Genomic DNA, 24,746 nt, shown 5'->3' on the forward strand with positions numbered 1-24,746 from the left:
GAAACTTCACAATTGGTTGATCATTTTCAGAGATTTTGCTATACAGGCATATAGGTAGATGAGTAGATAACCAATACAACAGAAAACACAACCCAGCATGCAAAAGACTGGAAAAACAACACATTTTAATTGTATCATAAATTTTGTACAACATACTAACTGAAATGGAAGATACTAGCCTAACATAGCAATTTTTTCAAAATACTTTTATGAACCAAGCATATAAATTACTTGTTTTATATTATTCTTCTAGTTAATCTACTGTAGCTAATTTCAAAATGAACAGTATTTCAGACAGTTATAAACTAACAGTCAAAGAAAACTGAACTTTCACTATGCTGCACCTGTTTTATTAACATACTGTCCACAAGCATTCAGATATATTAATTTGGCTCATACCAACTGTAAGCCATGAGTTGCTAGACAAGAGTTTTGTTGTTATTTTTGCGAAACATCATACTATTTTGATAAGCCTGGAAAACTTCACATTTATTGAACCTTTTCCTAATTCTGTAATTCAAGTCACCTCCCAAAAAAAGTTTAGTATTTTCTAAACAAAGTTAGCATATGCCGTAGCTGCATTGATGCTGCTATATCCCCACCTGATTGTTTCATTATAAATTTCCACCATGCTAACAGTGATGACAAATTTCCATTCAGGATCCTTCTCCTTAACTTCTGCAAACAGCAGCCTCAATGCTCTTTGGTTAATCCCAGGATTTTCTGGAACCCCCTAAGAAAAAATATAAGATGCTATATTAAACATAAGATAACTAATATTCAATTGAAATCAAGAACCCAGATTTGTCAAGAAATATTTACAGACTATCTAAACATCACTACAAAAATACATCCATTAATCAATTGCCAAAGCCCAATTTATTCCTTGCAAGGAGTGTGTATGTGTGCTGGAAACAAAATGCCTCTCCATTCCCGTGTTACTAGCCCATCACTGAATGTTCTTCTTGGCTATGACCCCTATCATATGCTAAATACTACTTTAGTAATACAGTTTTAGTGTCTATTATTATAGTATTTTGTCTATTCAACATGCTGCACATGAGACTATGCAACTACAGGTAAACTAAGTTTATTTTTGTATAATGCCCTCATTAGTTCAAATTGTTTAATCAGATTTAAATATATAATTTATGTATAAGGAATAATACATAGACAGAATCTAAAAATATATAAAATTCAGCCAGAATTTAAATTGCAATCTTGCTTCAGTTTCTATGTTAATTAACTAAACTACAATAGTATAAATTTTAGTTTTTCTTCTTAGAATATTGGATATAGAATATTGTTTATGCAATAAAAGGTACAATAGAGTACTGTATAGTAATGTGATACTGACAATTTTAATTAGTAAAATATCCTTGATAAATATAAGGCTAAATAATTTGTAAATGGAAAAAATTAATAAAAACACACATTCATTTTACTACAGTGTATATCAAATTAGTCAAAGCATTATTGCAGTTTCATTTGTCAAAGTTAAGGTAGTAATACAATGGCCACTGTGTTAAAATGTAACTTCAGTTAGGATACAACAGAATCCATATTTAGAGAAGTTCAAAAAGCACTTACAGTATTAATGGAAGAATGACGTAGGAGTGAAATTAAAAGAAATTTAACAATTCAAAAATGAATCTCACAAGGTAGCTGTATATTGTATATACTTAAACTGATTTATCAAATATCTATTTAAGTTTTATATCCAGTTAATGTCCAAGTAAAACACATTTAGTTAAGTTCCTTTGTCATTTAACATTACCTCCATAGTATAAGTCTTTCCAGATCCAGTCTGTCCATAAGCAAAAATACAGACATTGTATCCATCAATACAAGATGTGACTAAGGCCCGAACTTCTTGGAAAACCTACATAAAATAGAATTAAACATAAACATAAACAATAAGTTACTTTAAGTAATTATAACTGATAAAATTATGACTTGGGAAAAAAAGATATGCAATATCATCACAGCTGGAGTGCTGTTTGTGAAACGTTTACATACTTTGACCTTTTAGTACCCCATTAATATTTCTTTTATAAATGAAACTGTGTGTGAATATAACAACAGAGATGACGTAATTTTCCATTAAAGACGTTTCAAAACTTCTGTACTGCTCAACCTAACAACATAGACAATCAATTATTTGGTCATTGTTTTCAATCAATAATGGACTGAATTGAAAGGCAACATAAGCTGCAGTGAGCCAAATATTTTTTTATACAATTAGCAAATTAATAATCTAGTCTGGGCATGCTATAAATTTTGGTTCTTTTAATAGGTACAATTTAACTGAACAGAAAACAGTAACAAAGTATTACAATACGATATTAATGTTAAGAAAACTAAGAAAAACCAATATAAGTGAATGGTTTTAGAAAAAATGTTAATATTTATTATTTGTAAAATGTTAGCATTCACTTCAGTTTATTCTGATTATACCTTACATTATAATGAAATATCTAAAGTTAAAAAACATTACTGAATATGAAGAGACCATCTAGGCAAGTGCCATGCCTGCAATGTGCTCTCTTGAAAAACTGGCCTCTGCTAAGCAAAGTTCCATAAAATGTTAACAGATGCACAGTGTGTGAGCAGGCAATCAGCAGGTGGTAGGAAATAACAGCTGCAGTGAAAACACAACTTCACCTACTTAACAATATAGTTGTACTATATGACACAAAAATGATACATCCTCACTCATCCATTTTATGTGGTCTGTGCTCTGTGCTTCTCTGTAAGTGGGAATAAAAACATCTCCAGCATGGTAATAAATCAAAAGTTTGTCTTTCCTTATATTAAAAAAAAGTCAGCAGTGAAACAGAGAGCATTGTTTATTGAGATGATGTTGACTGAAAGACACAGATAATGGCAACACTGTACACTGAACACTGTATAGCCAATGAAAAATAAGTAGAGAAGATATAAAAGAACAAGTAAAAAATGTACACATGGTGTAACATTCAAGTGCGTTTGGAGACTTGGTTAGCTAGTTTGAGAATTGAGGCATTTTAAAATTTTCAATAAATTACTTTATCAAACAGTTGTTATCACAATTTTGTTTATTTCATATTTTTGTAACAGTGAGTCATATGCAAAATAATGATAAAAGAATGTAATTACATGTCCTAGTCATGTCTGCAAAACATGTTTTTAATACCATTTTACAATATGTGACAGAAGTTGGTTTCATAGAGAGCAGATTAAAACTTAAGCGATAACATGATTCATGTGATATTATTAGTTGTTGGATATGGAGGGTCTATAGCTAACTGGAGTTGAAATTTCTTAAGCATAAAAGTACCCGATGGATAAGGATGCCAGATTAGAAAATTGGAAATGCGGGACACTCTTAAAATCTCTCTCTCTATTACTATATATATATAAATTTATACATGCCCACTACACACCCAAACCATCATATTACATAAAAGTAGAGACATAAGTTAAAAACATAGAGCAAGGATTTTAATGGGTTATGAGGAAAACAAAAGTAAAATCATTTGAAAATTATTTAATACAAGCTAAAAAAATTCTGTAAAAGTGAAATCATTTGAAAATATTTAATACAGACAACAGAGAAATATTATTATTATTTAATACATGCAGTTAGAAAAAAAGTGGGCCGTGGCAAGTAGTAACAACACACTTTTTTGACACTGTATGTTGCAATGCTGATACAGAACTGCACAGCAGTGGGGCTGGAGAACAAAACGGCAACAGTATCGCTGTCCTCAGCCAACCATAGCAACTGAACAAGTTGCAAACAGGCAGCAAACACTAGTTTCCTCGTTACATTTGGGTTATTTTCATCAAGAGAATCTGATAAAAGAAAGTATAATTACTTATAAAGTTACAACTAAGTACAGTAATCCCTCATCTATCGCGGGGGTTACGTTCCAGAGCCCCCCACGATAGGTGAAAATCCGCGAAGTAGCGACCTATATTTATTTTATTATTTATACATATTTTAAGGCTTTATAAACCCTTCCCACACTCTTATAAACCTTTCCCACTCTCTTGTTAACCTTTCCCACTCTCTTGTTAACACTTCCTATGCTCTTAAACACTTTCTACACTCTTAACACCGCAGAGCAACACTACACGCAGCGATCAGACGTCAATGTGTCTGCACTCGCTTTGTGAAGGGGGGCAGCTGAACTCACGCTGAGCAGAAATGGACTTTGTGCTGCTTCTGCCAAAATGCCTGCTTGTCGCTCTGCGCGTTCGGAAGGAGGAGGAGGAATGGGGTGGGGGGGGGGGTGAGGGCTGAACGCACATCGCATTGTCAAGGGGGTGGGGAGCTGAATGAACGCTAAGGAGAAGTGGACTTTGTGCTGCTTGTCGCTCTGCGTGTCAATAATTTAAAAGCCTGTACAATCAGGCTTTTAGGTGTACATCACCTATTTTCCTGTCTCACTGTCTTGTCTTGCGTGAAGTTAAAATGTTTTATAATAGTGAGATGTTACTCATATCCTTAGCCCGACATCCACATATCATATGTGTTAACAAAGTGTGTTTTATAAGTTTACATGTGTTTGAAGCATGTGGGATGGGTATTTTAAGGCTTAAACTATAAAAATGTTTATTTATATGTTCTTTCTATATCGCGGATTTTCTCCTGTTGCTGATGGGTCTGGAACATAACTTCCGCGATAGGCGGGCAATCACTTGTATTTAAAAACCTGTGAAGTCGTGAATCCGCGAAAAGTGAACCGCGGAGTAGCGAGAGATTACTGTACCGTAAGAAGGTAGTAAAAATATATTTTTATTACGAAATTTGAAAATGAACTAAATATGGTACATTTGGGTGTCCCAGAAAGGTCAGTACGAGAAAGGGTACAAAATTATCAAATATGAGACATGTCCCGTATATAAGGGACGTCTGGCAACACTACCGATGGAGAGTAGCTTTCACAAACATGAATATCATGTCACTGACCTGCTCTGAATTCACGGAGTAATTCAAGGAGAACTGAGTTGCTGCGACTGAAGTTCATGCAAGATGCCACACAGTCGCAGAGATAAGTGCGGAATGGAGTGGCGGTAAAATTTTAGCATTTAACAACAACCTCCCCCTTCTGTTATACAATAAGGAATGGCACTTTTATTGTACAGTGACAAATAAATGAATATTATTATTACTACTGTATTGACACTACTCATAACGGTAAATGCTGGAAAGACCCGGGATTGAACCAGCAACCTCTTGATTTAGAAGCGGCCGTTCTTACCTCAATACCAGCCATGCAACTGATATCTGGATTTCAGTTTTTACATATTGACAGCAACATGTAAATTGAATAATTTATTTTTCTTCAGTTATATTCTTGAATAAAGGCGCACTTGTTTTGTTATAGCTTTTGTGAAAGTATTTATTTGATATTTGGTCTTCAGTCTTTACACATTATTCACGTAACATCAACATTTTCTCATTATTATAACATGAAAAAAATTTCTCTTTTAGTTATGTGTTCAACATTTCTTGCCTCGCATTTCCTGCCATTCTACATTTATGCAGATCGTTGTAGACATGGAACACACATGTAATGTAAGTATTCAAATTAATGATATTTTATTTATCCAATACAATTCCAGGCACCTCACACCCAGATAAACAGACTTGAGCTGGGAGAACTTCAGCTGTGTCAGTGGGTGGATGGGATAGCAGGCTGCTTGATGCTTGTGCTGTTTGACACTTTTGCAAAACAAAAACGCTGATGAAGAAGTGCAAAGGAATTTAAGGCGGCCCGGCATTATGAGTTTTTTCGTAGGCTTCAGGAATTTGAGTGTTGAGCCCAAAGGGTGAGAATGGAATATGGTGAAGCTTTGTCCCTTTATCTGTTTTGAGAATACATTCCTTGAAAATGGCACATGGGTTAGGTTATAGGACCTGTTATAAAAGTGCTGGTGTCTTGGAAGTGGATTACTAGAAATTTTGAAGGGGAGGCTGTAGAACTCTATCTGCTGTATGGAAAGTAGGCAGCTCTCATATATGAATCACACAGAATGCTTCTTCTCTCCTTATTGTCTACCACTGTGCAGATGACATAATAGAATATGATATATTTATTCAATATGCTCCCACTGTGCAGATATAGAAGACAATGACTGGAGAAAACTATGTGAAAGAAGCAACATTTTAACAAAGGCAATTAATAATGAGTATGCAGGGTGAATTGTATAAATGGAGTCACCCATATAAATACTGAAAGGCATTTTTGAAGCTTTTAAAATACTATAGGTATTGTAAGCTATTGCACATTTTAGTTTGAAATTTTTGTTTAGCTACCCAGTACATATTAGTAATGATTAATGGCATAAATTATGGAATATAAATAATAATTACATAAATAATTTACCTTTCAAACTGGCAGCAATTATGTCAAAATTTATATAATTATATTTAACCTACTACTCACTTAAGTCAAACACAGTTACCATGCATTTTAATTTAGTGTAAAAACCAAAATATTTAATCTTTAAATTTGATTAAAAACATACAATTTTCAAGAAAAATACTTTATCAACCACGATACACAAAAAAATATTGTCAAATACCATATGGTACTGTCTCTTCTATCCATATTACTAACCGAAAATGGTAAACCGGATGGACGCAGGGACATCCGGCCATGGGCCGTGGACGCAAAAGACGTACTGCGCAGGCGCCCCCACAAAACCCCCCTTCCAAGCAACGGAAACCGGATGCAAAGCAACGTAAAATAAGAAATGAGTCGCCCATAGCACACAGAAAAAAGGAGTCAGACGCCGGCGCCGCACGAAGCCCATGGCACACGAAACGGAACACACACAAAGAAGAGAATTGAGACCCACGACACACAAACACCCCCTCCACTAACAGAGATAAAATAAAGTGAGGCAACGCCCCCTAGCACACACAAAAAAAAAAAAAAAGAAGTCAGATGCGAGCGCCACACAAACCAATTGGACACAAAACGGGACAGACTACGGACATAGCACACGAAACATACACAAAAAGCAGGATTCGGACCCACGACCACACTAACATAAATAAGAAATGAGACACAAAGCCCCATTACTAAACGAACCGTCCGTATTAAGTATACGTCATCTGAACACATTCAAATTATGCAGCATAGGTCGATCTCATTACACTGATGCACTATTAACCGTTCAACCACAGAAAAGGCTCCATATTAACAGTGAGTGCGATCCTCCTTATTACTTATCCATATTTATAACGCTGAAGAACAAACAAGTCATGAATTCACGCTCACGGGTACAAAACGATACGGCTCGAGTGACGGGACCAAACACGTGAACCCGCATGAAAAAAAACAATACATGTCGGTCGACTAACCGACATACAAAAACGGGCAAGGCTCAATACAAACAATGAACGCCGTAAACTGCAACGGGCTTCTCACACAGCACAGGCAAATCGATTACAGCTCCAGAATAACACGTCCCAAATCCTGCACATACAACGACGCGCCTCTCAAACGGCACAGACAAAACATACACGTCAAGGACATCAACGACAGACACCTGCTACACGATTGCGCCAGTTAGCTGACAACGCGTTCAATAATGAGTCCACTATTCATGAAAATTCATTGGGATTAATGAATGTCATTTGCAATCATTGTCATTCACTTAACTTCCCTAAAGAAACAACTGGCAATACAAGTAATGAATTTACACATTATTGTCAAAAGGGTCAATTTGACTGCCTCCTTTACATTCATATCCTGCATATCTACAGAAGCTTCTAACTAACGAAGTACCTGAAAGTAAAAACTTTATGAACTGCATTACATCCTACAATAGTTCATTTGCTTTTGCATCTAATGGCATCCAGTCACTTACTCAACACCATTCATAAACTTCTACAAACGTTGATGAATAATAATATTCCCTTTGGAGGAAAGGTACTTCTATTAGGAGGAGATTTTACACAGTGCTTAGCTATTGTTCCACATGCCATGCGCTCGGCTATTCTTCAGTCCACCTTAAAATACGCAGATAATTGTCATTGCTTTCAAAAGAGTTACGGAGATATTTGGAACAACAATCTCATTACACCAAATACCCCTTTTAACACAACGAACTATATTATGTCCAAAAAATATTAATGTTGATCACATTAATAACCAGGTCATTTCATTACTTCCTGGAGTGGCACAGCTCTTTCTAAGCTCTGACAAAGTTGACTCTGATGACGACAATGACCATCTTAATTTCCCCTTAGAATATTTGAACACTATTAACCCAGCCGGATTACCACAACACAATCTTAGCCTTAAAAATGGAACAATAATCATGCTATTAAGAAACCTTAACAATAAACAGGGTTTATGCAATGGTACACGTTTAGTCGTCAACACCATGCCACACAATGTTATTAAAGCAAAACTTCTTACAGAATCACATGCTAACAATACTGTTCTAATTCCTACAATTACCTTACAACTTCTGACCTGGAATTACCTTTTACACTTAAACGGCGACAGTTCCCCATTAAACCTGCCTTGACCATGACCATCAACAAATCACAAGGACAAACCATAGACAAAGTTAGCATCTACCTCTCTGAGCCCGTTTTTGGACATGGACAACTTTATTTGCTTCCTATATGCATCATCTACACCTTCACACTATGCTATATCTCATTCATACATCACGCTCTTTGTAATTTCACAACACCAGGGGTTGGCGAGCGAAGCGAGCAGGGGGCAGAGCCCCCTAGTAATATTTATAATAACTGCATTGTTGAAACACTCTTACATTTTCTTGACTTGCTTCTGGTGGAAACACTTTATCCAGCTCAAAGTTCATTGATTTCCCCTTGTGTGCCACATACATAACAGCATCATCATCTGTATCAAATACCACAACATTTTTGGTATCTGCATCATCCCCATCTTCTTTATTAAGTGGTCGCACTCTACAGAATACTCTAATGTTTCCTAAAATGAGAAAAAAATCAAAAACAAATGAAATTACACTTAATTAAATTAGGTTTTCTTGAATAAAATGTAATGTTTCTCGAGTCAACACATATTCTGACAACAGAAACTTGCATCTTACAAAATCCAAGTAATCTGGTGAAATCTATACATGTTCAGGGGGAAGAGAAGTGTTTTGGGTCTCCTTCCAAATTTAAAGTAATGCTGCCATTTAGAAATACTGTAAATACCATAAGATTTGTTATTACATTTGAACAAACAAAATGGAAAATCAAAAGTTAATGCAGTTTATTATTACTAACTCAAAAATAATATATTTAAATTTAGTAATATTTCTGAACATAACCCAATGTCTATTCCAAACACTTCTCACTCTGCATTGGACCATTACTTGCATGACTTTTTAGAAAAACATTTTGTTGACCAAGATTGTTTACCACTCCTAAATCTGTTAACCTAAATTAAACAGACTTTTTCTGCCATTTGCAAAACTTAACCCAATGGCAGTCCTTTTTTTTGTGCTAACATTTCCTTTTACACTGCTTTGCTTCTTCTTGCAACAAATATTTGATTTGAACAGTCTCATGACAAATGGCACGATGGAACATTAAATCAACAAAATTAATATTTGACCTTGACCACAAATTACAAACTGAGTGCAGGCCAAAGGCATGAAAAACAAGACTGGTTATCGTTAAGATGATGACATTGGGAGCAGTTTTGGAAATGATTTCAACACAGACTAATTTTAAATTTGATTTTCCTTAGAAGTATAAATCTATACATGATAAATAAGAACATTATTTGTACTCTTTTTGGCATGTTTAGTAAGGGAAATGTTTAGAAAGTCATTATATCACTTTTTAATTTCAGAACAGTACTAGCCAATTTGAAATTCTTATATAGACAGATGGCTCGTTTCCATTTTTGTTTAGAAATAAAAATTACTGAATGCATTCTGTTCTCATGGCTTAATGGAATTGGATTCTTATTTTTCCTATTCACTTTATTTGCATTGTTAGTAATTTTAATTATGAAAACTGTCAATTATCTTTTTTATTCACTAACAAAATACAGTTACTGATGGCAATCATGGTGAAATTTACTGGGATTTTTTTTATGGAAAGTGTTCTCAATTTATATTAACCCAGTCACAGGGGGTGCACAAATCAATGTGTTTCTTTGTGCCAGTCCCAAACCCGGATAATATGGGAGGGTTACATCAGGGAGGGAACTTTTGCCAGAACAGTATGTGGACAACAATACAGATTTCCATACCGGATTGGATGGGGCCTGGGTTAACAACGGCCCCCCACCAGTACTGTCAGCCAACAGGGTGCTGGTGGAAATTGGGCTACTGTTTGCCAAAGAAGGAGAAGAAGAGGGGGGAGGCATGTCTGGAGGTAGGAGGAGAGGAGGAAGGTTAGAAGAGTGGAAGTGAGGGTATGAACTTGGAATGTTGGCAGTATACTGGTAAAAGTTGGCCAATATGATGGAGAGAAAGAAGGTTGATATATTGTGCATGCAAGAGACCAGATGGAAGGGGAGTAAAGCCAGGTGTATCAGAGACAAGTTCAAATTATTCTACCATGGTGTGGATTGTAGGAGAAATGGGGTAAGAGTTATCATGAAGGAACTGTATGTCAAGAGTGTTTTGGTTGTGAAAAGATTATCAGTGTTGATAATGATGCTGGAGATTGGAGGTGTGATGATGAATGTTACTAGTGCATATGCCTCAAAATCTGGAGTGACTTGGATTAAGTGGTGGAGAGTATACCCAAGGGAGAGAGAGTGGTAAATGGAGCAGATTTCAATGGATATGTTGATGAAGGTACCAGAGGGGATGAGGAGGTGATGGGTAGGTATGGTGTCAAGGAGAGAAATGCAGAAGTTCAGATGGTAGTGGATTTTGCGAAAAGGATGGACATGGCTGTGGTGAATACATATTTTACGAAGAGGGAGGAACACAGAGTGGCATACAAGAGTGGAGAAAGATGCACACAGGTGGATTATATCCTATGGTGAAGGGTCAGTCTAATGGAGATTGGAGACAGCAAAGTGGTGGCAGGGGAAAGCATAGTTAGACAGCATAGGATGATGTTAGTAGTAACTACAGAAGGATAAAATTGATCAGCCACAGTATGAAGTTATGGGAAACAGTAGTGGAAACTAGGTTAAGAAGGAAGGTGATGACTAGTGAGCAGTAGTATGGTTTCATGCTAGGCAAAAGCACTAAAGATGTGATGTTTGCTCTGAGGGTGTTGATGGAAAAGTACAAAGAATGCCAAAAGGAGTTGCATGTGTCTTTGTGGACTTTGAGAATCCATATGACAGGGTGCCTAGAGGGGAGTTGTGGTATTGTATGAGGAAGTCGAGAGTGGCAGAGAAGTATGTAAGAATGGTACAAGATATATACGAGTGAAGTGAGACAGTAGTGATGTCTGCGGTAGAAGTGACAGATGTGTTTAAGGTGGAGGTGGGATTACATCAGGGATCTACTCTGAACTCTTTCTTATTTGCAATGGTGGACAGGCTAACAGAGGAGATTATACAGGAGTCCCCATGACTATGATGTTTTCGGATGACACTGTAATCTGTAGGTAGGAGGTCGAGGAGACCCTGGAAAGGTGGAGACATGTCCTAAAGAGGAATGAAGGTCAGTAGGACCAACACAGAATACATGCGTGCGAATGAAAGGGAGGTTGGAGGAATGGTGAGGATGCAGGGAGTAGAGTTGGCAAAAGTGGATGAGTTTAAATTCCCAGGATCAACAGGACAGCGTTAACGGGGAATGTGGAAGAGAGGGTGAGAAGAGTTTTAGGAGTGATTTGTGACAGATGGATATCAGCAAGAGTGTAAGGGAAAGTCTACAAGACAGCAGTGAGACCTGTTATGTTGTATGGTTGGACACGGTGGCGCTGACAAAAAGACAGGAAATGGAGCTTGAGGTGGCAGAGTTAATGATGTTAAGATTTGCATTGGGTGTAACGAGGATGGAAAGGATTAGGAATGAGAACATTAGAGGGTCAGCTCATGTTGGATAGTTTGGAGACAAAGCTAGAGAGGCAAGATTGCGTTGGTTTGGACATGTGCAGAGGAGAGATTCTGGGTATATTGGGAGAAGAATGTCAGGAATAGAGCTGTCAGGCAAGGGAAAAAGAGGAAAGCCTAAGAGGTGGTTTATGGATATGGGGAGAGAGAACATGCAGATGGTAGGTGTGACAGAACAGGGCTGGAAGATATGGAAAAAGATTATCCACTGTGGCAACCCCTAACGTGTGCAGCCAAAAGAAGAAGAATTTCTCAATTTATATTTAAGAAATAGTGGAAGTAATAATGAATTATAATTTGCTGATTAAAATATTAAAGTTGGCTTAATAGCAAAAAACTGAATTCATTGCAGTCAGGGAAGAACTTTAAAAAATGTTGCAAGGAAAATGTTCTACGATGATCATTATTAAACACTAAATTAATATAATAGTATACCTACTGTTTAAATGCATCTCATAGTAAAGCTTGATTAATTACAAGCAGAATGTGTCTGTTACATGCTCTTTTCATTAGTAAGCAACGCATATTTCCAGAAGGTCTCACCTTTTAGTCTAACAAGTTCATTGTGACACTTTTTACGAAGAGCCATCTCTCGTTTATATTTACGTAGCAGCTCTTGATTAACACTGTTCACTTTTTCAATAACCTGGCAGATCTACGAAAAAAATCAATTGAAGCATAGTGGTTTAGTTAAAAATCAAAAACAGAAAACAAAACTCATATGATTTTATGAAATGTTCCAATGAAAATGTAGTCTATAAATACAGTATAAACTGAAAATATAGAATAACTTGCATTTTATTTTCTTAAAGGCCTCACTTTTGGCAAAGACAACCATTTTGACGAGCAAAACAGAAAGCAGATATACAGTATAAAGTGACTTAACTCTAATAACAGTCTTCCTTCAGACTATGGGTAATGCGAACATGTACTACAAATTCTTACTCCCATCATCACATTTTCACTTTTACAGTCTCATAAATGGGGAAAAAACAATACTTTTAAATTAATTTTTTTTTTTTGCTTTAATTTCTTGCTGTGGGATTGCCTTTGTATTTAACTTAACAAAATACTAAGAGAGCTTTCATTCACCTCCTGCTTTGCATCTCCAATGGCTCTCTCCAAAAGGCTGGGAAAATCCTGCACTTGTCTTTTTAAACAATTGTAATCACTTGTTAGAGTCCGCAAAGCTGGCTGAAGTGTCATAAGGTTGGCACGCACCCCTGAGTGTAAATACAGTATAAATTACAAAACAATGTAAAATATTAACAAAATAGCATTATATAAAAGGCTACAACTGATTTAACAGCTAGAAACAGAAAATTATGCTTCCATTTCCCATGTATGTATTTATGTAGTATCACAAGCAGTTGATTTGATGTGCTTTGGTAGAACAAAAATAAAACACAGCTGATAAATAGAACATAAATGTACTTACTGCTCAAAAAATTAAGGGAACACTTAACCATCACAGTCTAACACCAAGTCAGTTAAGCTTCAGGGATATCAATCTGTCCAGTTATAAAGTACAAGTGATTGTCAATCAACTTCAAACAGGTACACTGGAAAGGCAATAGCAAGACAACTACCAAAAAGGAAATGGTTTTACAGGTGGTAGTCATAGACAATTGCTTTCTCCTTATCCTTCCTGGCTGATTCTTTTCTAGTTTTGTGTTTTTCTAGTGTACTTGTCACTACTGCTAGCATGAGGCAATACCTGTAGCCCATTCAGCCTGCACAGATAGTGCAGTTCCTCGAGGATGGCACATCCATATGTACTGTTGCAAGAATATTTGCTGTGTCTCCCAGCATAGTCTCAAGAACACGGAGGAGATACCAGGAGACGAGCCATTACACAAGGAGAGTTGAACAGGGTGGCAAAAGGGCATCAAACCAGCAGCAGGACCGGTATTTGCTCCTTTGTGCGAGAAGAAAAAGGAAGAGCACTGCCAGTGCCCTCCAGCTGGCTACTGGTGTGCATGTTTCTGACCAAACTATTAGACTAGACTCCATTAGGGTCCAATGTCCTCTTATGGAACCTTTGCTTACAGCCCATCACCGTGCAGCTCAATTGGCATTTGCTAGACAATACCACAATTGGCAGCTCCACCTTTGGCGCCCCATTCTCTTTACATATTCACACTAAGCACATGCAACAGATGTTAAAAGACTCTGGAAGACACCGTGGTGAATGTTATGCAGCTTACAACATCATCCAGCATGACCGGTTTGGGGGTGGGTCAGTGATAGTCTACGGGGCATATCATTGCTAGACAATGGTATCCTGACTGCTGATAGGTACTGGAAAGAAATCCTCAGAGCTGTGGTCAGACCTTACACTGGTTCACTGGGCCCTGGGTTCCTCCTGGTGCAGGACAATATCTGGCCTCATGTAGCCAGAATTTGTATGCAGTTCCTGGATGAGAAACGCATTGATGCCATTGACTGGCCCACACGTTCCCCAGACCTGAATTCAATTGAGAATCTCTGGGATGTTATGTATTGGTGCATCTGATTCCACCAAGTAGCTCACTGATGCCCTGATCCAGGTCAGGGAGAAAATCTCTCAGGACATCATCCTCCACTTTATCAGGAGCATGCCCAGACATTGTCAGGAGTACATACAGGCACGTGGGGGCCAAACACACTACTGAGTCATATTATGAGCTACTGTGATGAAATTCAGCCTATGATTGCAATTTTTGATTTTGAGGGCTGGATTCAATATCACATCAAAAATCAATGGGTTGGTAATTCTGGTTATTATTAACCTTTGTTACATCATTTTCTACTCAACGAATTACACAGTTTTACTGAGTAAAGATTTCCACTTGAGTATCTTGTTCATTGATATCTGATGTATGATTTAAGTGTTCCCTTAATTTTTTTTTTGAGCAGTATGTAATTTCAGCTAAATACTGAAAGAACCCATTAGGATGGGTGAAGCACCATACTACTCAAAAATCATTTTAAGAAATTACAGCTCCTTTTCTCAACCCCCATTTATATAGCATATTTAAATACTGTATATATTTTACTTCTCAAAGAGTACTGAAAAAAGAGAATAATTTTGAAGCATGTGACATGATTCTGGCACATTATTTAAAATTCAAACCTTGATTAACATATTCTAACATATTATTCTAACATATTTTTAATAATATCAATATTGTGATTACCTGAGCAAAAGTTTCAAATTTATATCATTTTAAAAATCACACCTGGCAACAAAGAGTTCAAGGCAAGAGCTATCTGGGTAGACTGCCAGTGTCCTAGAAGTATAAAAATCATAATTCTGAAAAGGCAGGCACTATATTAAAAAGCTAGCCACAATCTACCTCAATTGTTTTTTAGACAACTGCAATGAACAATAAATTAACTCTTTTGCGACTCTTTCATGCAGATTTTATATCTATACATTTTTTCTTTCTCATTTATCTAAGTATATAATCTTGGTTTAGAATGACCAAAGAATTTACAAGTTAATGGTAAAGAAAACAGGGACAGTATGAAATTGCACAGTTGAAAGAATAGGACCAAGGTTTTTAGACAAAGTTACCCATTGCCAGAATAGCTAGCCAATCATCTGTGTGTAACACCACAAGGTCCAGAACCCCATGTGATTTTTTACCGTATAGAATGGCCAATCTGAGAGACCAGAGAGCAACATCAGAAAAATTGATGCTATTCCACCTGGACATCACAGAATGCAATTCATGCATCAACCCCACTGCTGATTTTAAAATCAATCCAGGAGAACATCTTCTTTTGACACTGCTACTAATATTTAGTAAGCTTTCTGACTTTAAAGCAACAGTGCAATTTTTGTTTACAGCTTGAGAGAGATGGCCAGGAGCCTTACACAGCCAGGACACCCTCAGCCTCAAAGGGCAGGGTGAAACAGCATGCACACAGGGCATTGTCTCCCTCAGACCACTATATGGCAGCCTGCCTGGGTTGTGGCAGCACCACGGTTTCCCACAGAACATCATGGGAACTGGAAGTCTTTGACTCAGTCCTGTTGGATTCCATGGATGCCATGGGGACTGGGGACCCCTGCTTTGTCAGGTTCCCACCTCACCTGGAAGTGCTCCCACACCAGACCTGTGGGACACCAGAAGTACTCCTGGGTTTGGTATACGAGGAGCTGCCTGCCACAACTCCAAAAGCCAGAGTTGGGAAGAGGAGGACAAAGCTTGCCGGGAGGAGTGGAGAAGGTAGAGAGAGAGAGAGAGAGAGAGAGAGACAAGAAGAAGACAAAGCATTGCTGTGTGCTGTTGATTTGGGTTGGTAACTGCGTTGAAGGAAAGTCTTGCTTGAGGCAGAGTTTCACACCAATAAATACTCTTGTTTATTGAGACCTATGTCTGAGCTTATGCTGTGTCAGGTGTTTGGGGAACTGGAGCTCCCCCTGGTGGCCACAAACTACACATAACACACATACATATCCAGACTTTGCTAAATATTTACATTTTCTATTATACTTTGTTCTACTGCAACAATTCTATTTAATAAATACTACTTTTCTTTAAAATTACTACACTTTGTCTTTATATCAAAGCTGAATGATTTAAACACAGTAGACCTGGTGTGGGGAGATTGCCACTTTCTTTGTCACAGGATTAGAAAGAGGGGATCTGTCAAAAGAGAACAGTGCAGTAGAAGTAACATTATTGCTTGATAAGTGGCATTAAACAAGGTATATCTGTCTTAATGCGTCTAGGGCATTTTCTGGGACCATAGCAGCCTTTAGGCTTGGGTTATATCTGGGATCACCCATATGTTATTCACACCAAGTCAGGATTACTGAAAAGTGACAGGCAGTGCAGGCATCACTCATAAACAGCGCTTAAGTGAATAGGTTATGCGTGTGTCTTTCTGTACATGTGAAATATATATTTTTTTTATTATTTAAATAGTTTTTTATTAATTGGACGTTCTTTTTAAGCCTGCATATTCTGAGTTCATGTCCAAGTGTCTGGTAATGGCATTTTCATTTGATAGTCAACCCAATAATGTATTTGGTAAGTTCCACACCTTGCAAGATAATACAGCTGGCATACTCAAGTGTCAACTTAAGCAAACACCTACAATTCTCTTTTACAGGGCCAATTTAGAGTAATCTAATACACAAATAGTTAGGATGTGGGAATAAGTACAGAAAACAGAGACAGTGTCCTGACCAGCATACAAATCCAAAACAGTCCTAAAAACTCTCCCATAATGCAACCCTTTCTCCTTAAACTGTTTTATTACTGCTACTGTGTGGCAAATTAAGAATTTTTTATCATGATATTTCTCATTCAACCTAATAATAAAGAAGGGTATTGTTAAAATGCTGGGGCATGCTTCTTTTTTACATGTGCATCAGAATGTCTGATGGTGGCATGAAGAAAAACAACTACTGTATTTGGCTTGATGGCAGTTAATTAGCTCAATGTGTGATCTGCTATGAAGCGACACTCTGCTCCAAGTTAGCAGAAGAAAAATATAGTGATATTCCTTCAATATAATCCACACTCCAACCCTAATTAACTAGATGGACCTAAGAAATACATTTGAAAGTTTCTTTAAAAAATACCTAAACCTGTTTTAATCAAAATGAAATTTAAGGGTGTTGAGAAGTACTTATTAGATAATGAATAAATATGTTTTTCCATTTCCTTAAGCCTACCATCAAGAGTTATTAGATTAAATGTAAAAGCAGGATATAAAAATGATGTGTCCAAAAGGGAGCATTCTTGAGTAAACTGAGGACCCACATAAAGTCAAGGAGATAAATGTAAATTTAAACAAGAAAAAAAAAAACATTACAAAAATGTAAAAATGAAAGTACATAGAATAATAGAGACTGAATGCAAATTAAAAACTAAAATAAATCCTCTACTCTAAATACCACTGGCTTATAAGTAGGAAACCTTTTAAGTACTAGCCTGGGACTATATCTGTTTGAAGCCTGGCTACCATTTCTTAGTCAGGAAAAAGGTTAGGAACTCCAGGGGAGACCCTGTCCGAGCTCTGCTTAGAAGCCCCAGATGTTCCAGTACTGCTGGACTCCAGCCTTATATTAAAGGTCCAAGCAACCCCACAGCTACCTGTCCATCATAATGGAGAATAGGGAGGTAGGTACTTCATAATAAGCTTCTTCACTGCCACATAACTGCTTGTACAATCTCCGTAATTTCTTATAGTAATGGATTTATATGGCTACCACAGGAGTAACTACTTGTATAGCTCCATAAACAGTACTGAGGCATAGCACCACTAATCAGTGAATACCTGGAGAGCCTGGAGTGGGTTTCACCTTTCTTCATCCTCTGGCTAAAAGAAGCATCTTGCTAAATATCAAAGTGGAACTTTTTAATGTTCAGTCCCTGACAAATTAATCCTGTCTAATTTATAATTATATTGTAGACAGGGGGATTGACATTATTTGTTTGACTAAGACCTGGCATAAATCCGAGGTATACTCAGTTTTAAAGGAGTTCTGTCCTCCTTGGTACACTTACCTTGAAAAGGCCCGCAGCTATGGTCATGGTGGTGGTCTGGCTGTAATCCATTGTATAGGTTTGCAATTATCACTTCTACCCCTTCCTCAATTCTGAACTTCTGAATGCTTGGCAATTAAATGCAAGCATCCACTTTTTATAACAGCACTTCTTATATACCGACCACCAAAACAATGCCCTGATTTCATTACGGAAGTGAATGAGCTGCTCTCATCTTTCTGTACAACATCATCAAATGTACTCATTCTTGGAGATCTAAACATTCATGTGGACACACCCTCTAATTATTCTGCTGCCCAGCTCTTAGAGCTCTTGGACTGCCTAAATCTGAGGCAACTTGTCGAGGTCCCCACTCACAACAAGGGCCATACCCTCAATTTAGTCATTATTGACTCAGTCCGCATCTCTAACCTCCAAGTAAAATCTCTCTTTTGTAAAATCTGCCCCGTATTTACAAGTAAGCTTTGACAGATGAAAGCAGCTGGGCGAGCCCTCAAGCTGCGTTTTGTTGCAACCAGTTTAACGGTTCTTAATTAGCCTATCGAGAACACCAAAAAACTACTCTAGAGCACTGACCACCGCTAGATCTCAATACTATTCAAATTTAATTAATAACAGTCCTGGAAAGTCCAAACAACTTTTTTCCGTGATAAATCCATTACTCAATCCTCATACCTACGCCTGTAATAATTTCACAAAGGAGCAGTGTAATAATTTTATGGAATATTTCACCTCTAAGGTAGACGCCATTCGCTCCTCATTGTCTGTTTCCAGCCCTCCATCGCTGGATGTTTCCATATCAAAGCCAATGGGCTACCTCTCCCAGTTCCTCTGTACCACAGTTAAAGAAGTTGAGGGCGTCATCCAGAGGATAAGGCCTTCAGCGTGTTCATTGGACCCTTTTCCTACTCCTCTGGTAAAAGCTAATGTATCAGATTTAAGCCTTCTTATTGCTGATATCATTAATCACTCTCTCCAGAGCGGCTTAGTCCCAATGGCCTTGAAAACCGCAAAAAATTAGACCTAATTTAAAAAAATCCTCTTTGGATCCTGAAGTGATAGCAAACTATCGTCCGATTTCCAACCTTCCATTTTCGTCTAAGGTTTTGGAAAAGGTTGTTTTGGTCCATCTTCTGGACCACCTCAATCTGTTTGAAAAATTTCAATTTGGTTTCCAATCTTCTCACAGTACAGAGACAGCACTGGTCAGACCTCCTGATGGCCGCTGACCAGGGCTCTCCATCACTCCTTATCCTTCTGGATCTCACAGCTGCATTTGATACAGTAGACCATAATATTCTCCTCCATCATCTCCACTGTATAATTGGACTTTCTGGCACTGCTCTGGAGTGGATTGAGTCCTATGTCACAGATATGGCTGAGTATGTGGCCCTGGGGGATGCTAAAGCTCGTACCCACACTGTCACCTGTGGGGTCCCACAAGAATCAGTCCTTGGGCTGACCCTTTTCAACATCTATATGCTACCCCTGGGTCACATCATCGGCAGGCATAGAATTTCATTACACTGTTATGCGGATGATACACAGCTCTATGTGAGACTGGATTCGACCTCCCTTACACCTCCATTAACTCTTTCCTCTAGCTTGGATGAGATTGAGGCTTGGATGTCCAAGAACTTCCTCAAACTGAACAGCACTAAAACTGAAGCTCTTTTAATTGGCACCCCTTCCTATCAACTTTGTTCCTCCGTAAATTGTATTTCCTTTCCTGACCGTACCATTGCCCTCTCCCCTTCAGTTACAAATTTGGGCGTCAAGTTAGACTCCCATCTGTTATTTGATACACATGTCCATCACCTTTGTAAAATTGCATTCCTTCATCTCTGAAATATAGCCAAACTCTGTCCCTGCCTCTCCCTTTGTGATGCTGAAAAGCTGGTTCATGCTTTGTCTTCTCTAGGCTGGACTATTGTAATGCACTCCTCATCGGGATACCCAACAAGAGCCTTCAAAAGCTCCAACAAATTCAAAATAGTGCTGCAAGGATCCTGATGAGGGTGCAGAAATATGAACACATCTCAACAATCCTTTGGACACTTCATTGGCTCCCTATTCACCTCCGTATTGAATACAAACTTTGTCTGCTTACTCATCAGTATATTTATGGAAATGCTCCAAAATATCTTAAGAACTCCTTATATTACAATCCACTACAAGAAACCTCCGTTTTGAAAATACCTACCACCTTCGTCCCCCTATGAACAAACTTCGTCCAATGGGTGACCAAGCCTTTGCAGTGGTTGCTTCATGGCTCTGGATTGCCCTACCAGAGAGCCTAAGAACACAGCAGATTGTGGGCTGTTTTAAAAAACAGCTAAAGACTTTTCTATTTAGGAAAGCATATTAACAAAAATGCTACTAATTATTGCTCTTTTATCTCTGTTTTTAACTTGTTTTGCCTTTGTTTAAACTTTTTATGTAGCACTTTGAGATATACTACAAATGTAAAGTGCCCTATAAATAAAATGCATTATTATTATTATAATACCTGATGTTACTGTCAACAATTTTCTCAGTGTATCTGCCAACTTGGTTTCTTGCTGTACAAGTCTGCATTTTTTTTGGAAACCCTGTGGGACTTATGGGACCTCACTTTTTGTGGCAGAGGACTAAAATGCAATAATAGTGAATGGAAGAAGGGTGAGTAGACAATCCCTGTGGTCATGACCAAGTGGTCAGACCACTGATGAACCTCTGTTACAATTTCTGTAAAAATAAACTATATATATAGTATGTACGTATGTATATATGTATATGTGTGTGTGTATATAGAAGCGAAAGTCTGTGATACGGTTTGCATATTTATAGCTAGAAATGAAATCCACAAAGTAAGAAAATTAATCACACATCTTAAAACAGTCTTTTATTCTTGAGCTTTCGACACTTGTCAGGTGTCATCCTCAAAGGAAAATGATCAGACATACAGGAATCAAAGGCAATATATACCAAATGAGGGGTAGGTGGGTGAAACTTGACACATGCCTTCATATACAATGGACCGTTATTAATTTTTCTAATCAAACAATTGGATCATTTTAAATGTATTAGTTTATATTCAAACACTTAGCAAACTTTTTAAGGACTTACATGATTGACTTCTCTTCCATAATAATCAAAAAGGAAAAACACAAAAACATACTATTTCAAAATTAATGGTTTCAGGCACACTAATGTGTTAAAATCTGAAGTAGAAATAAAGGCCACTACATGAACTATAACCAAAAAGAAGTCCTCAATTGTTTTAAAAATCATCAGTTTTATTGGAACATTTTAAAACAGAATAAAACTAGCCTCACCAAATAGTTTGCCATTTTGCTAATGATCTCTCCTTCTTAAACGTTTTTGTGCTCTTCAGAGTGAAAGTGAACATTAAATTGCACATGCACATGTACTTTTATTTTTATTATTACTTTCCTCGTCTGTGAATGAACACTTTCATTTAATGGGCAACTTTTACAGTATACTTTGATGCTGAACAGTAACATGGCTTTGCACAGTCCTCCTAGCTATCACCTCATTCAAGCTGCCATGTCTGCTTTTCTTTAAACAAACCCTGGGCCACATGCAAGTTATGCAACATGCATTCTCAAACAATAAACCTGTTGTACATACATGGACCAGATAACAGACCAACAGTACGTATTCTGTTTGTTTACACAGTCTTAGTGACGATCAAGACAAAATCCCACACAATTTTCGAGATTTTATAAATACCAGCCAGATTGCTGTTTTAAGTCAAAGAAAGAAGGACATCATCAGAAAAAAAGGTATGTCTCACAACCCTACATCTATTCATCTATTAACTATTTTTTTAAAAATATATCAATAGATTGACTCAGATTGTACTGTGACCAAAAAAAAAAAAAACTGTGTGATATTTTTTTTCATTCATTCCCTAGATTCAGCTGTATTAAGAATCCTCATAGGCTGCATGCCTGTAATCAAGTATTTTTAAAGGGAAAAGCAGGAATGTGGTCAAAATCTTTTGTAGGTATGGGGTAAAGTGGAGACAGGACTGAATTTTGTTCAGAGCAGGCAGGATGAAAGTATGGCAGAAGTGGGACTGAAAAATCAGTACTGTGAAGCCCTTTTATGGCCCTTGGTCCTGAAATATGAGTGTTGGTTCAATTATGGTCCTGACCTCAAAATGTGGAATATTAGAATTTTTATAAAAAGCATTAATATACCAATAGTATTGAGATTGTGGCAAGTGGGAATTAAAAAAAAAAAAGCATTAACAAAAGTATATACAAAGCAAAAAAAAAAATAGAATTGCTAATTTCTTGAAATAAGACAGTGGTGAATTTTCAAAATCTTCTCTTTGAAAACACTTTGCTATAAGACTTAAAATGCTGATTAACCAATATTGTTATGCCACTTTTACAGAATGGCTAGCAAACATTTGTTGATGGACCCATAAAAGACTACCATTATTTAGGAGTTTGCCTAAAAAATCTTAATATATGTGTTAACTACATCCTAAAAGTATTTGATTTCTTTAGGCTTCTTATTCACTTGTTACAATCTTACCACTAGAATAAGAAAGCAAACTCATTCTAGGTGTCCATGCTTAGCCACTAAAAGTGACACACCGCCTTCTCGCTGGCTTCCTCCATCATTACCAAACTACTTCTGAAGTGTTTTGTTGATATAAACATCATGGAGTTCCAGATTTCATGATCAAAAAAAGTGCAGTGAGAAGCTGAAAACAAAACGTGTTCACTAAAATCAATTTACTTATGTTGATCACTTGTCCTTAGGGTTTATTTGTGGTGTTTGCACAGGAAGAAATTATTAAAAATTTTGGTCTTTTCATTTGACCTAAAAACAGACATTTTGCACAAAGTCTATTAAAAAAGAGGATAGCACTCAACAGGCTCAAAAAAACTATACAACATATTTGAGATTAAACTGCTCTTTTTCTTACCAGCTAGATTTTCATGAACAGCCTTCATTTCACTTTCAGCACGCACGAAAGCCTCCTCAATGACTCTGTTCTTTTCCTCCTCCAAAGACTGCATCTCATCAACCAGCTCACCCCGTGTTCGCTCAATCTCCGTCTCGTAAAGCATTACCTAAAATCCATGCCGACATTCAAATAGAAGTATATTTTTGGTTAGTGACATTTATCCTTTACAGTGCATGTAGGGAAAAAGAATGGAAAAGTACAGAAAAGAGAAAGACCAAAAGTACCTCCCGTTCCATATAGCTTAATCATCTCAAGTGGCACTGCGAGAAAACTGGCATATCATAAAAGTTATTAAAAGAAATAGAGAAACACTCATATGTATGTTAACAAGAGTAATCCACTATGGGACAAAAAACAAGCACACACAATAAATGTACAGCTAAAAAAACCTGACTAGTCAAAGCAAAAATAATACTAGATGTTACTGCACTTTGAAATAATAGAGGCAGTTAAACAATGAGTTAACTGTACATCTTTGAACTACCAATTTAATTTAACTTAAAAAGAGATTCGCTTGGAAAATTTACATTTATATGAATGGATATGCAGGGTTCTTTGATCATCTTAATTTTAAAGTGTAAGCAACTAACACATATATGTACTCACACAGACACTCTCTCTGTTTGGTTACATTTGATGACGCATCCAAACAAACAAGATCTTGATTACAGCTTTTTAATTTTACTGCAACAGTATTGGGGGAATACTCCTCAAAAGGCAAATGTGGTGCTAGTTCATCTAAAAAGTGGGATGAAACCATTAACCTGAAAATAAAAGTGGACATAACAGAAAGATATGGTAATTTTCTACCACTATTGCACTAGGACTCTGAAGTCCATCATGGACTCACTTGCTCATAGAAAATTGGATGACAGCTACAGTGGTTGGGCCACCTTTTTCTCCAAACTTCTTAGTGTGCAGTACTATTCTTCACTGTTAGTGATGTCTTCTATGTCTTTGTCTGCATCAAAACTAGTTTGCTTCGTTAGTAAGCAAAAAATGGAAGTTATTGGGTGAAAATTTATTGAAAAGAAAAAGTTTGGAGTTATGTCCTCATTCATATCTATAGAAATGGCAAGATGATATCATATGCTAAACATGGACAAACTGCAGAGAGGGATAGACAGACACTACAGGATAACTGCTAAGTTGGGATGCTCTGATCAACTGTTCAATTTTCACTAAAAAGAGACTTGATCAGTGATTGGTAAAACGCAGATCACAAAA

At 37.1% G+C, this 24,746-nt stretch overlaps 1 protein-coding gene across 7 annotated transcripts in view; it reads right to left on the reverse strand.

Moving 5' to 3' along the window:
- The window catches only part of kifc3 (kinesin family member C3), a 124,159-nt gene that overhangs the window by 13,136 nt on the left and 86,277 nt on the right, over positions 1-24,746 (reverse strand). For all 7 annotated transcript variants that reach the window (XR_007935741.1, XM_051931503.1, XM_051931505.1 and 4 more), the window contains 6 exons: positions 23,478-23,625; positions 13,113-13,243; positions 12,564-12,675; positions 8,788-8,969; positions 1,778-1,882; positions 603-733 (listed from right to left, as the gene is read on the reverse strand). Coding sequence is in view for 6 of the 7 variants with exons in the window: in XM_051931503.1 (XP_051787463.1) it covers positions 603-733; positions 1,778-1,882; positions 8,788-8,969; positions 12,564-12,675; positions 13,113-13,243; positions 23,478-23,625 (809 nt within the window). In the remaining variant the exon portion in view is untranslated. The remainder of the gene's footprint in view (positions 1-602; positions 734-1,777; positions 1,883-8,787; positions 8,970-12,563; positions 12,676-13,112; positions 13,244-23,477; positions 23,626-24,746) is intronic.

Source organism: Erpetoichthys calabaricus, chromosome 9, assembly GCF_900747795.2.
Source record: "Erpetoichthys calabaricus chromosome 9, fErpCal1.3, whole genome shotgun sequence".
Taxonomy (NCBI): Eukaryota; Metazoa; Chordata; class Cladistia; order Polypteriformes; family Polypteridae; genus Erpetoichthys; species Erpetoichthys calabaricus.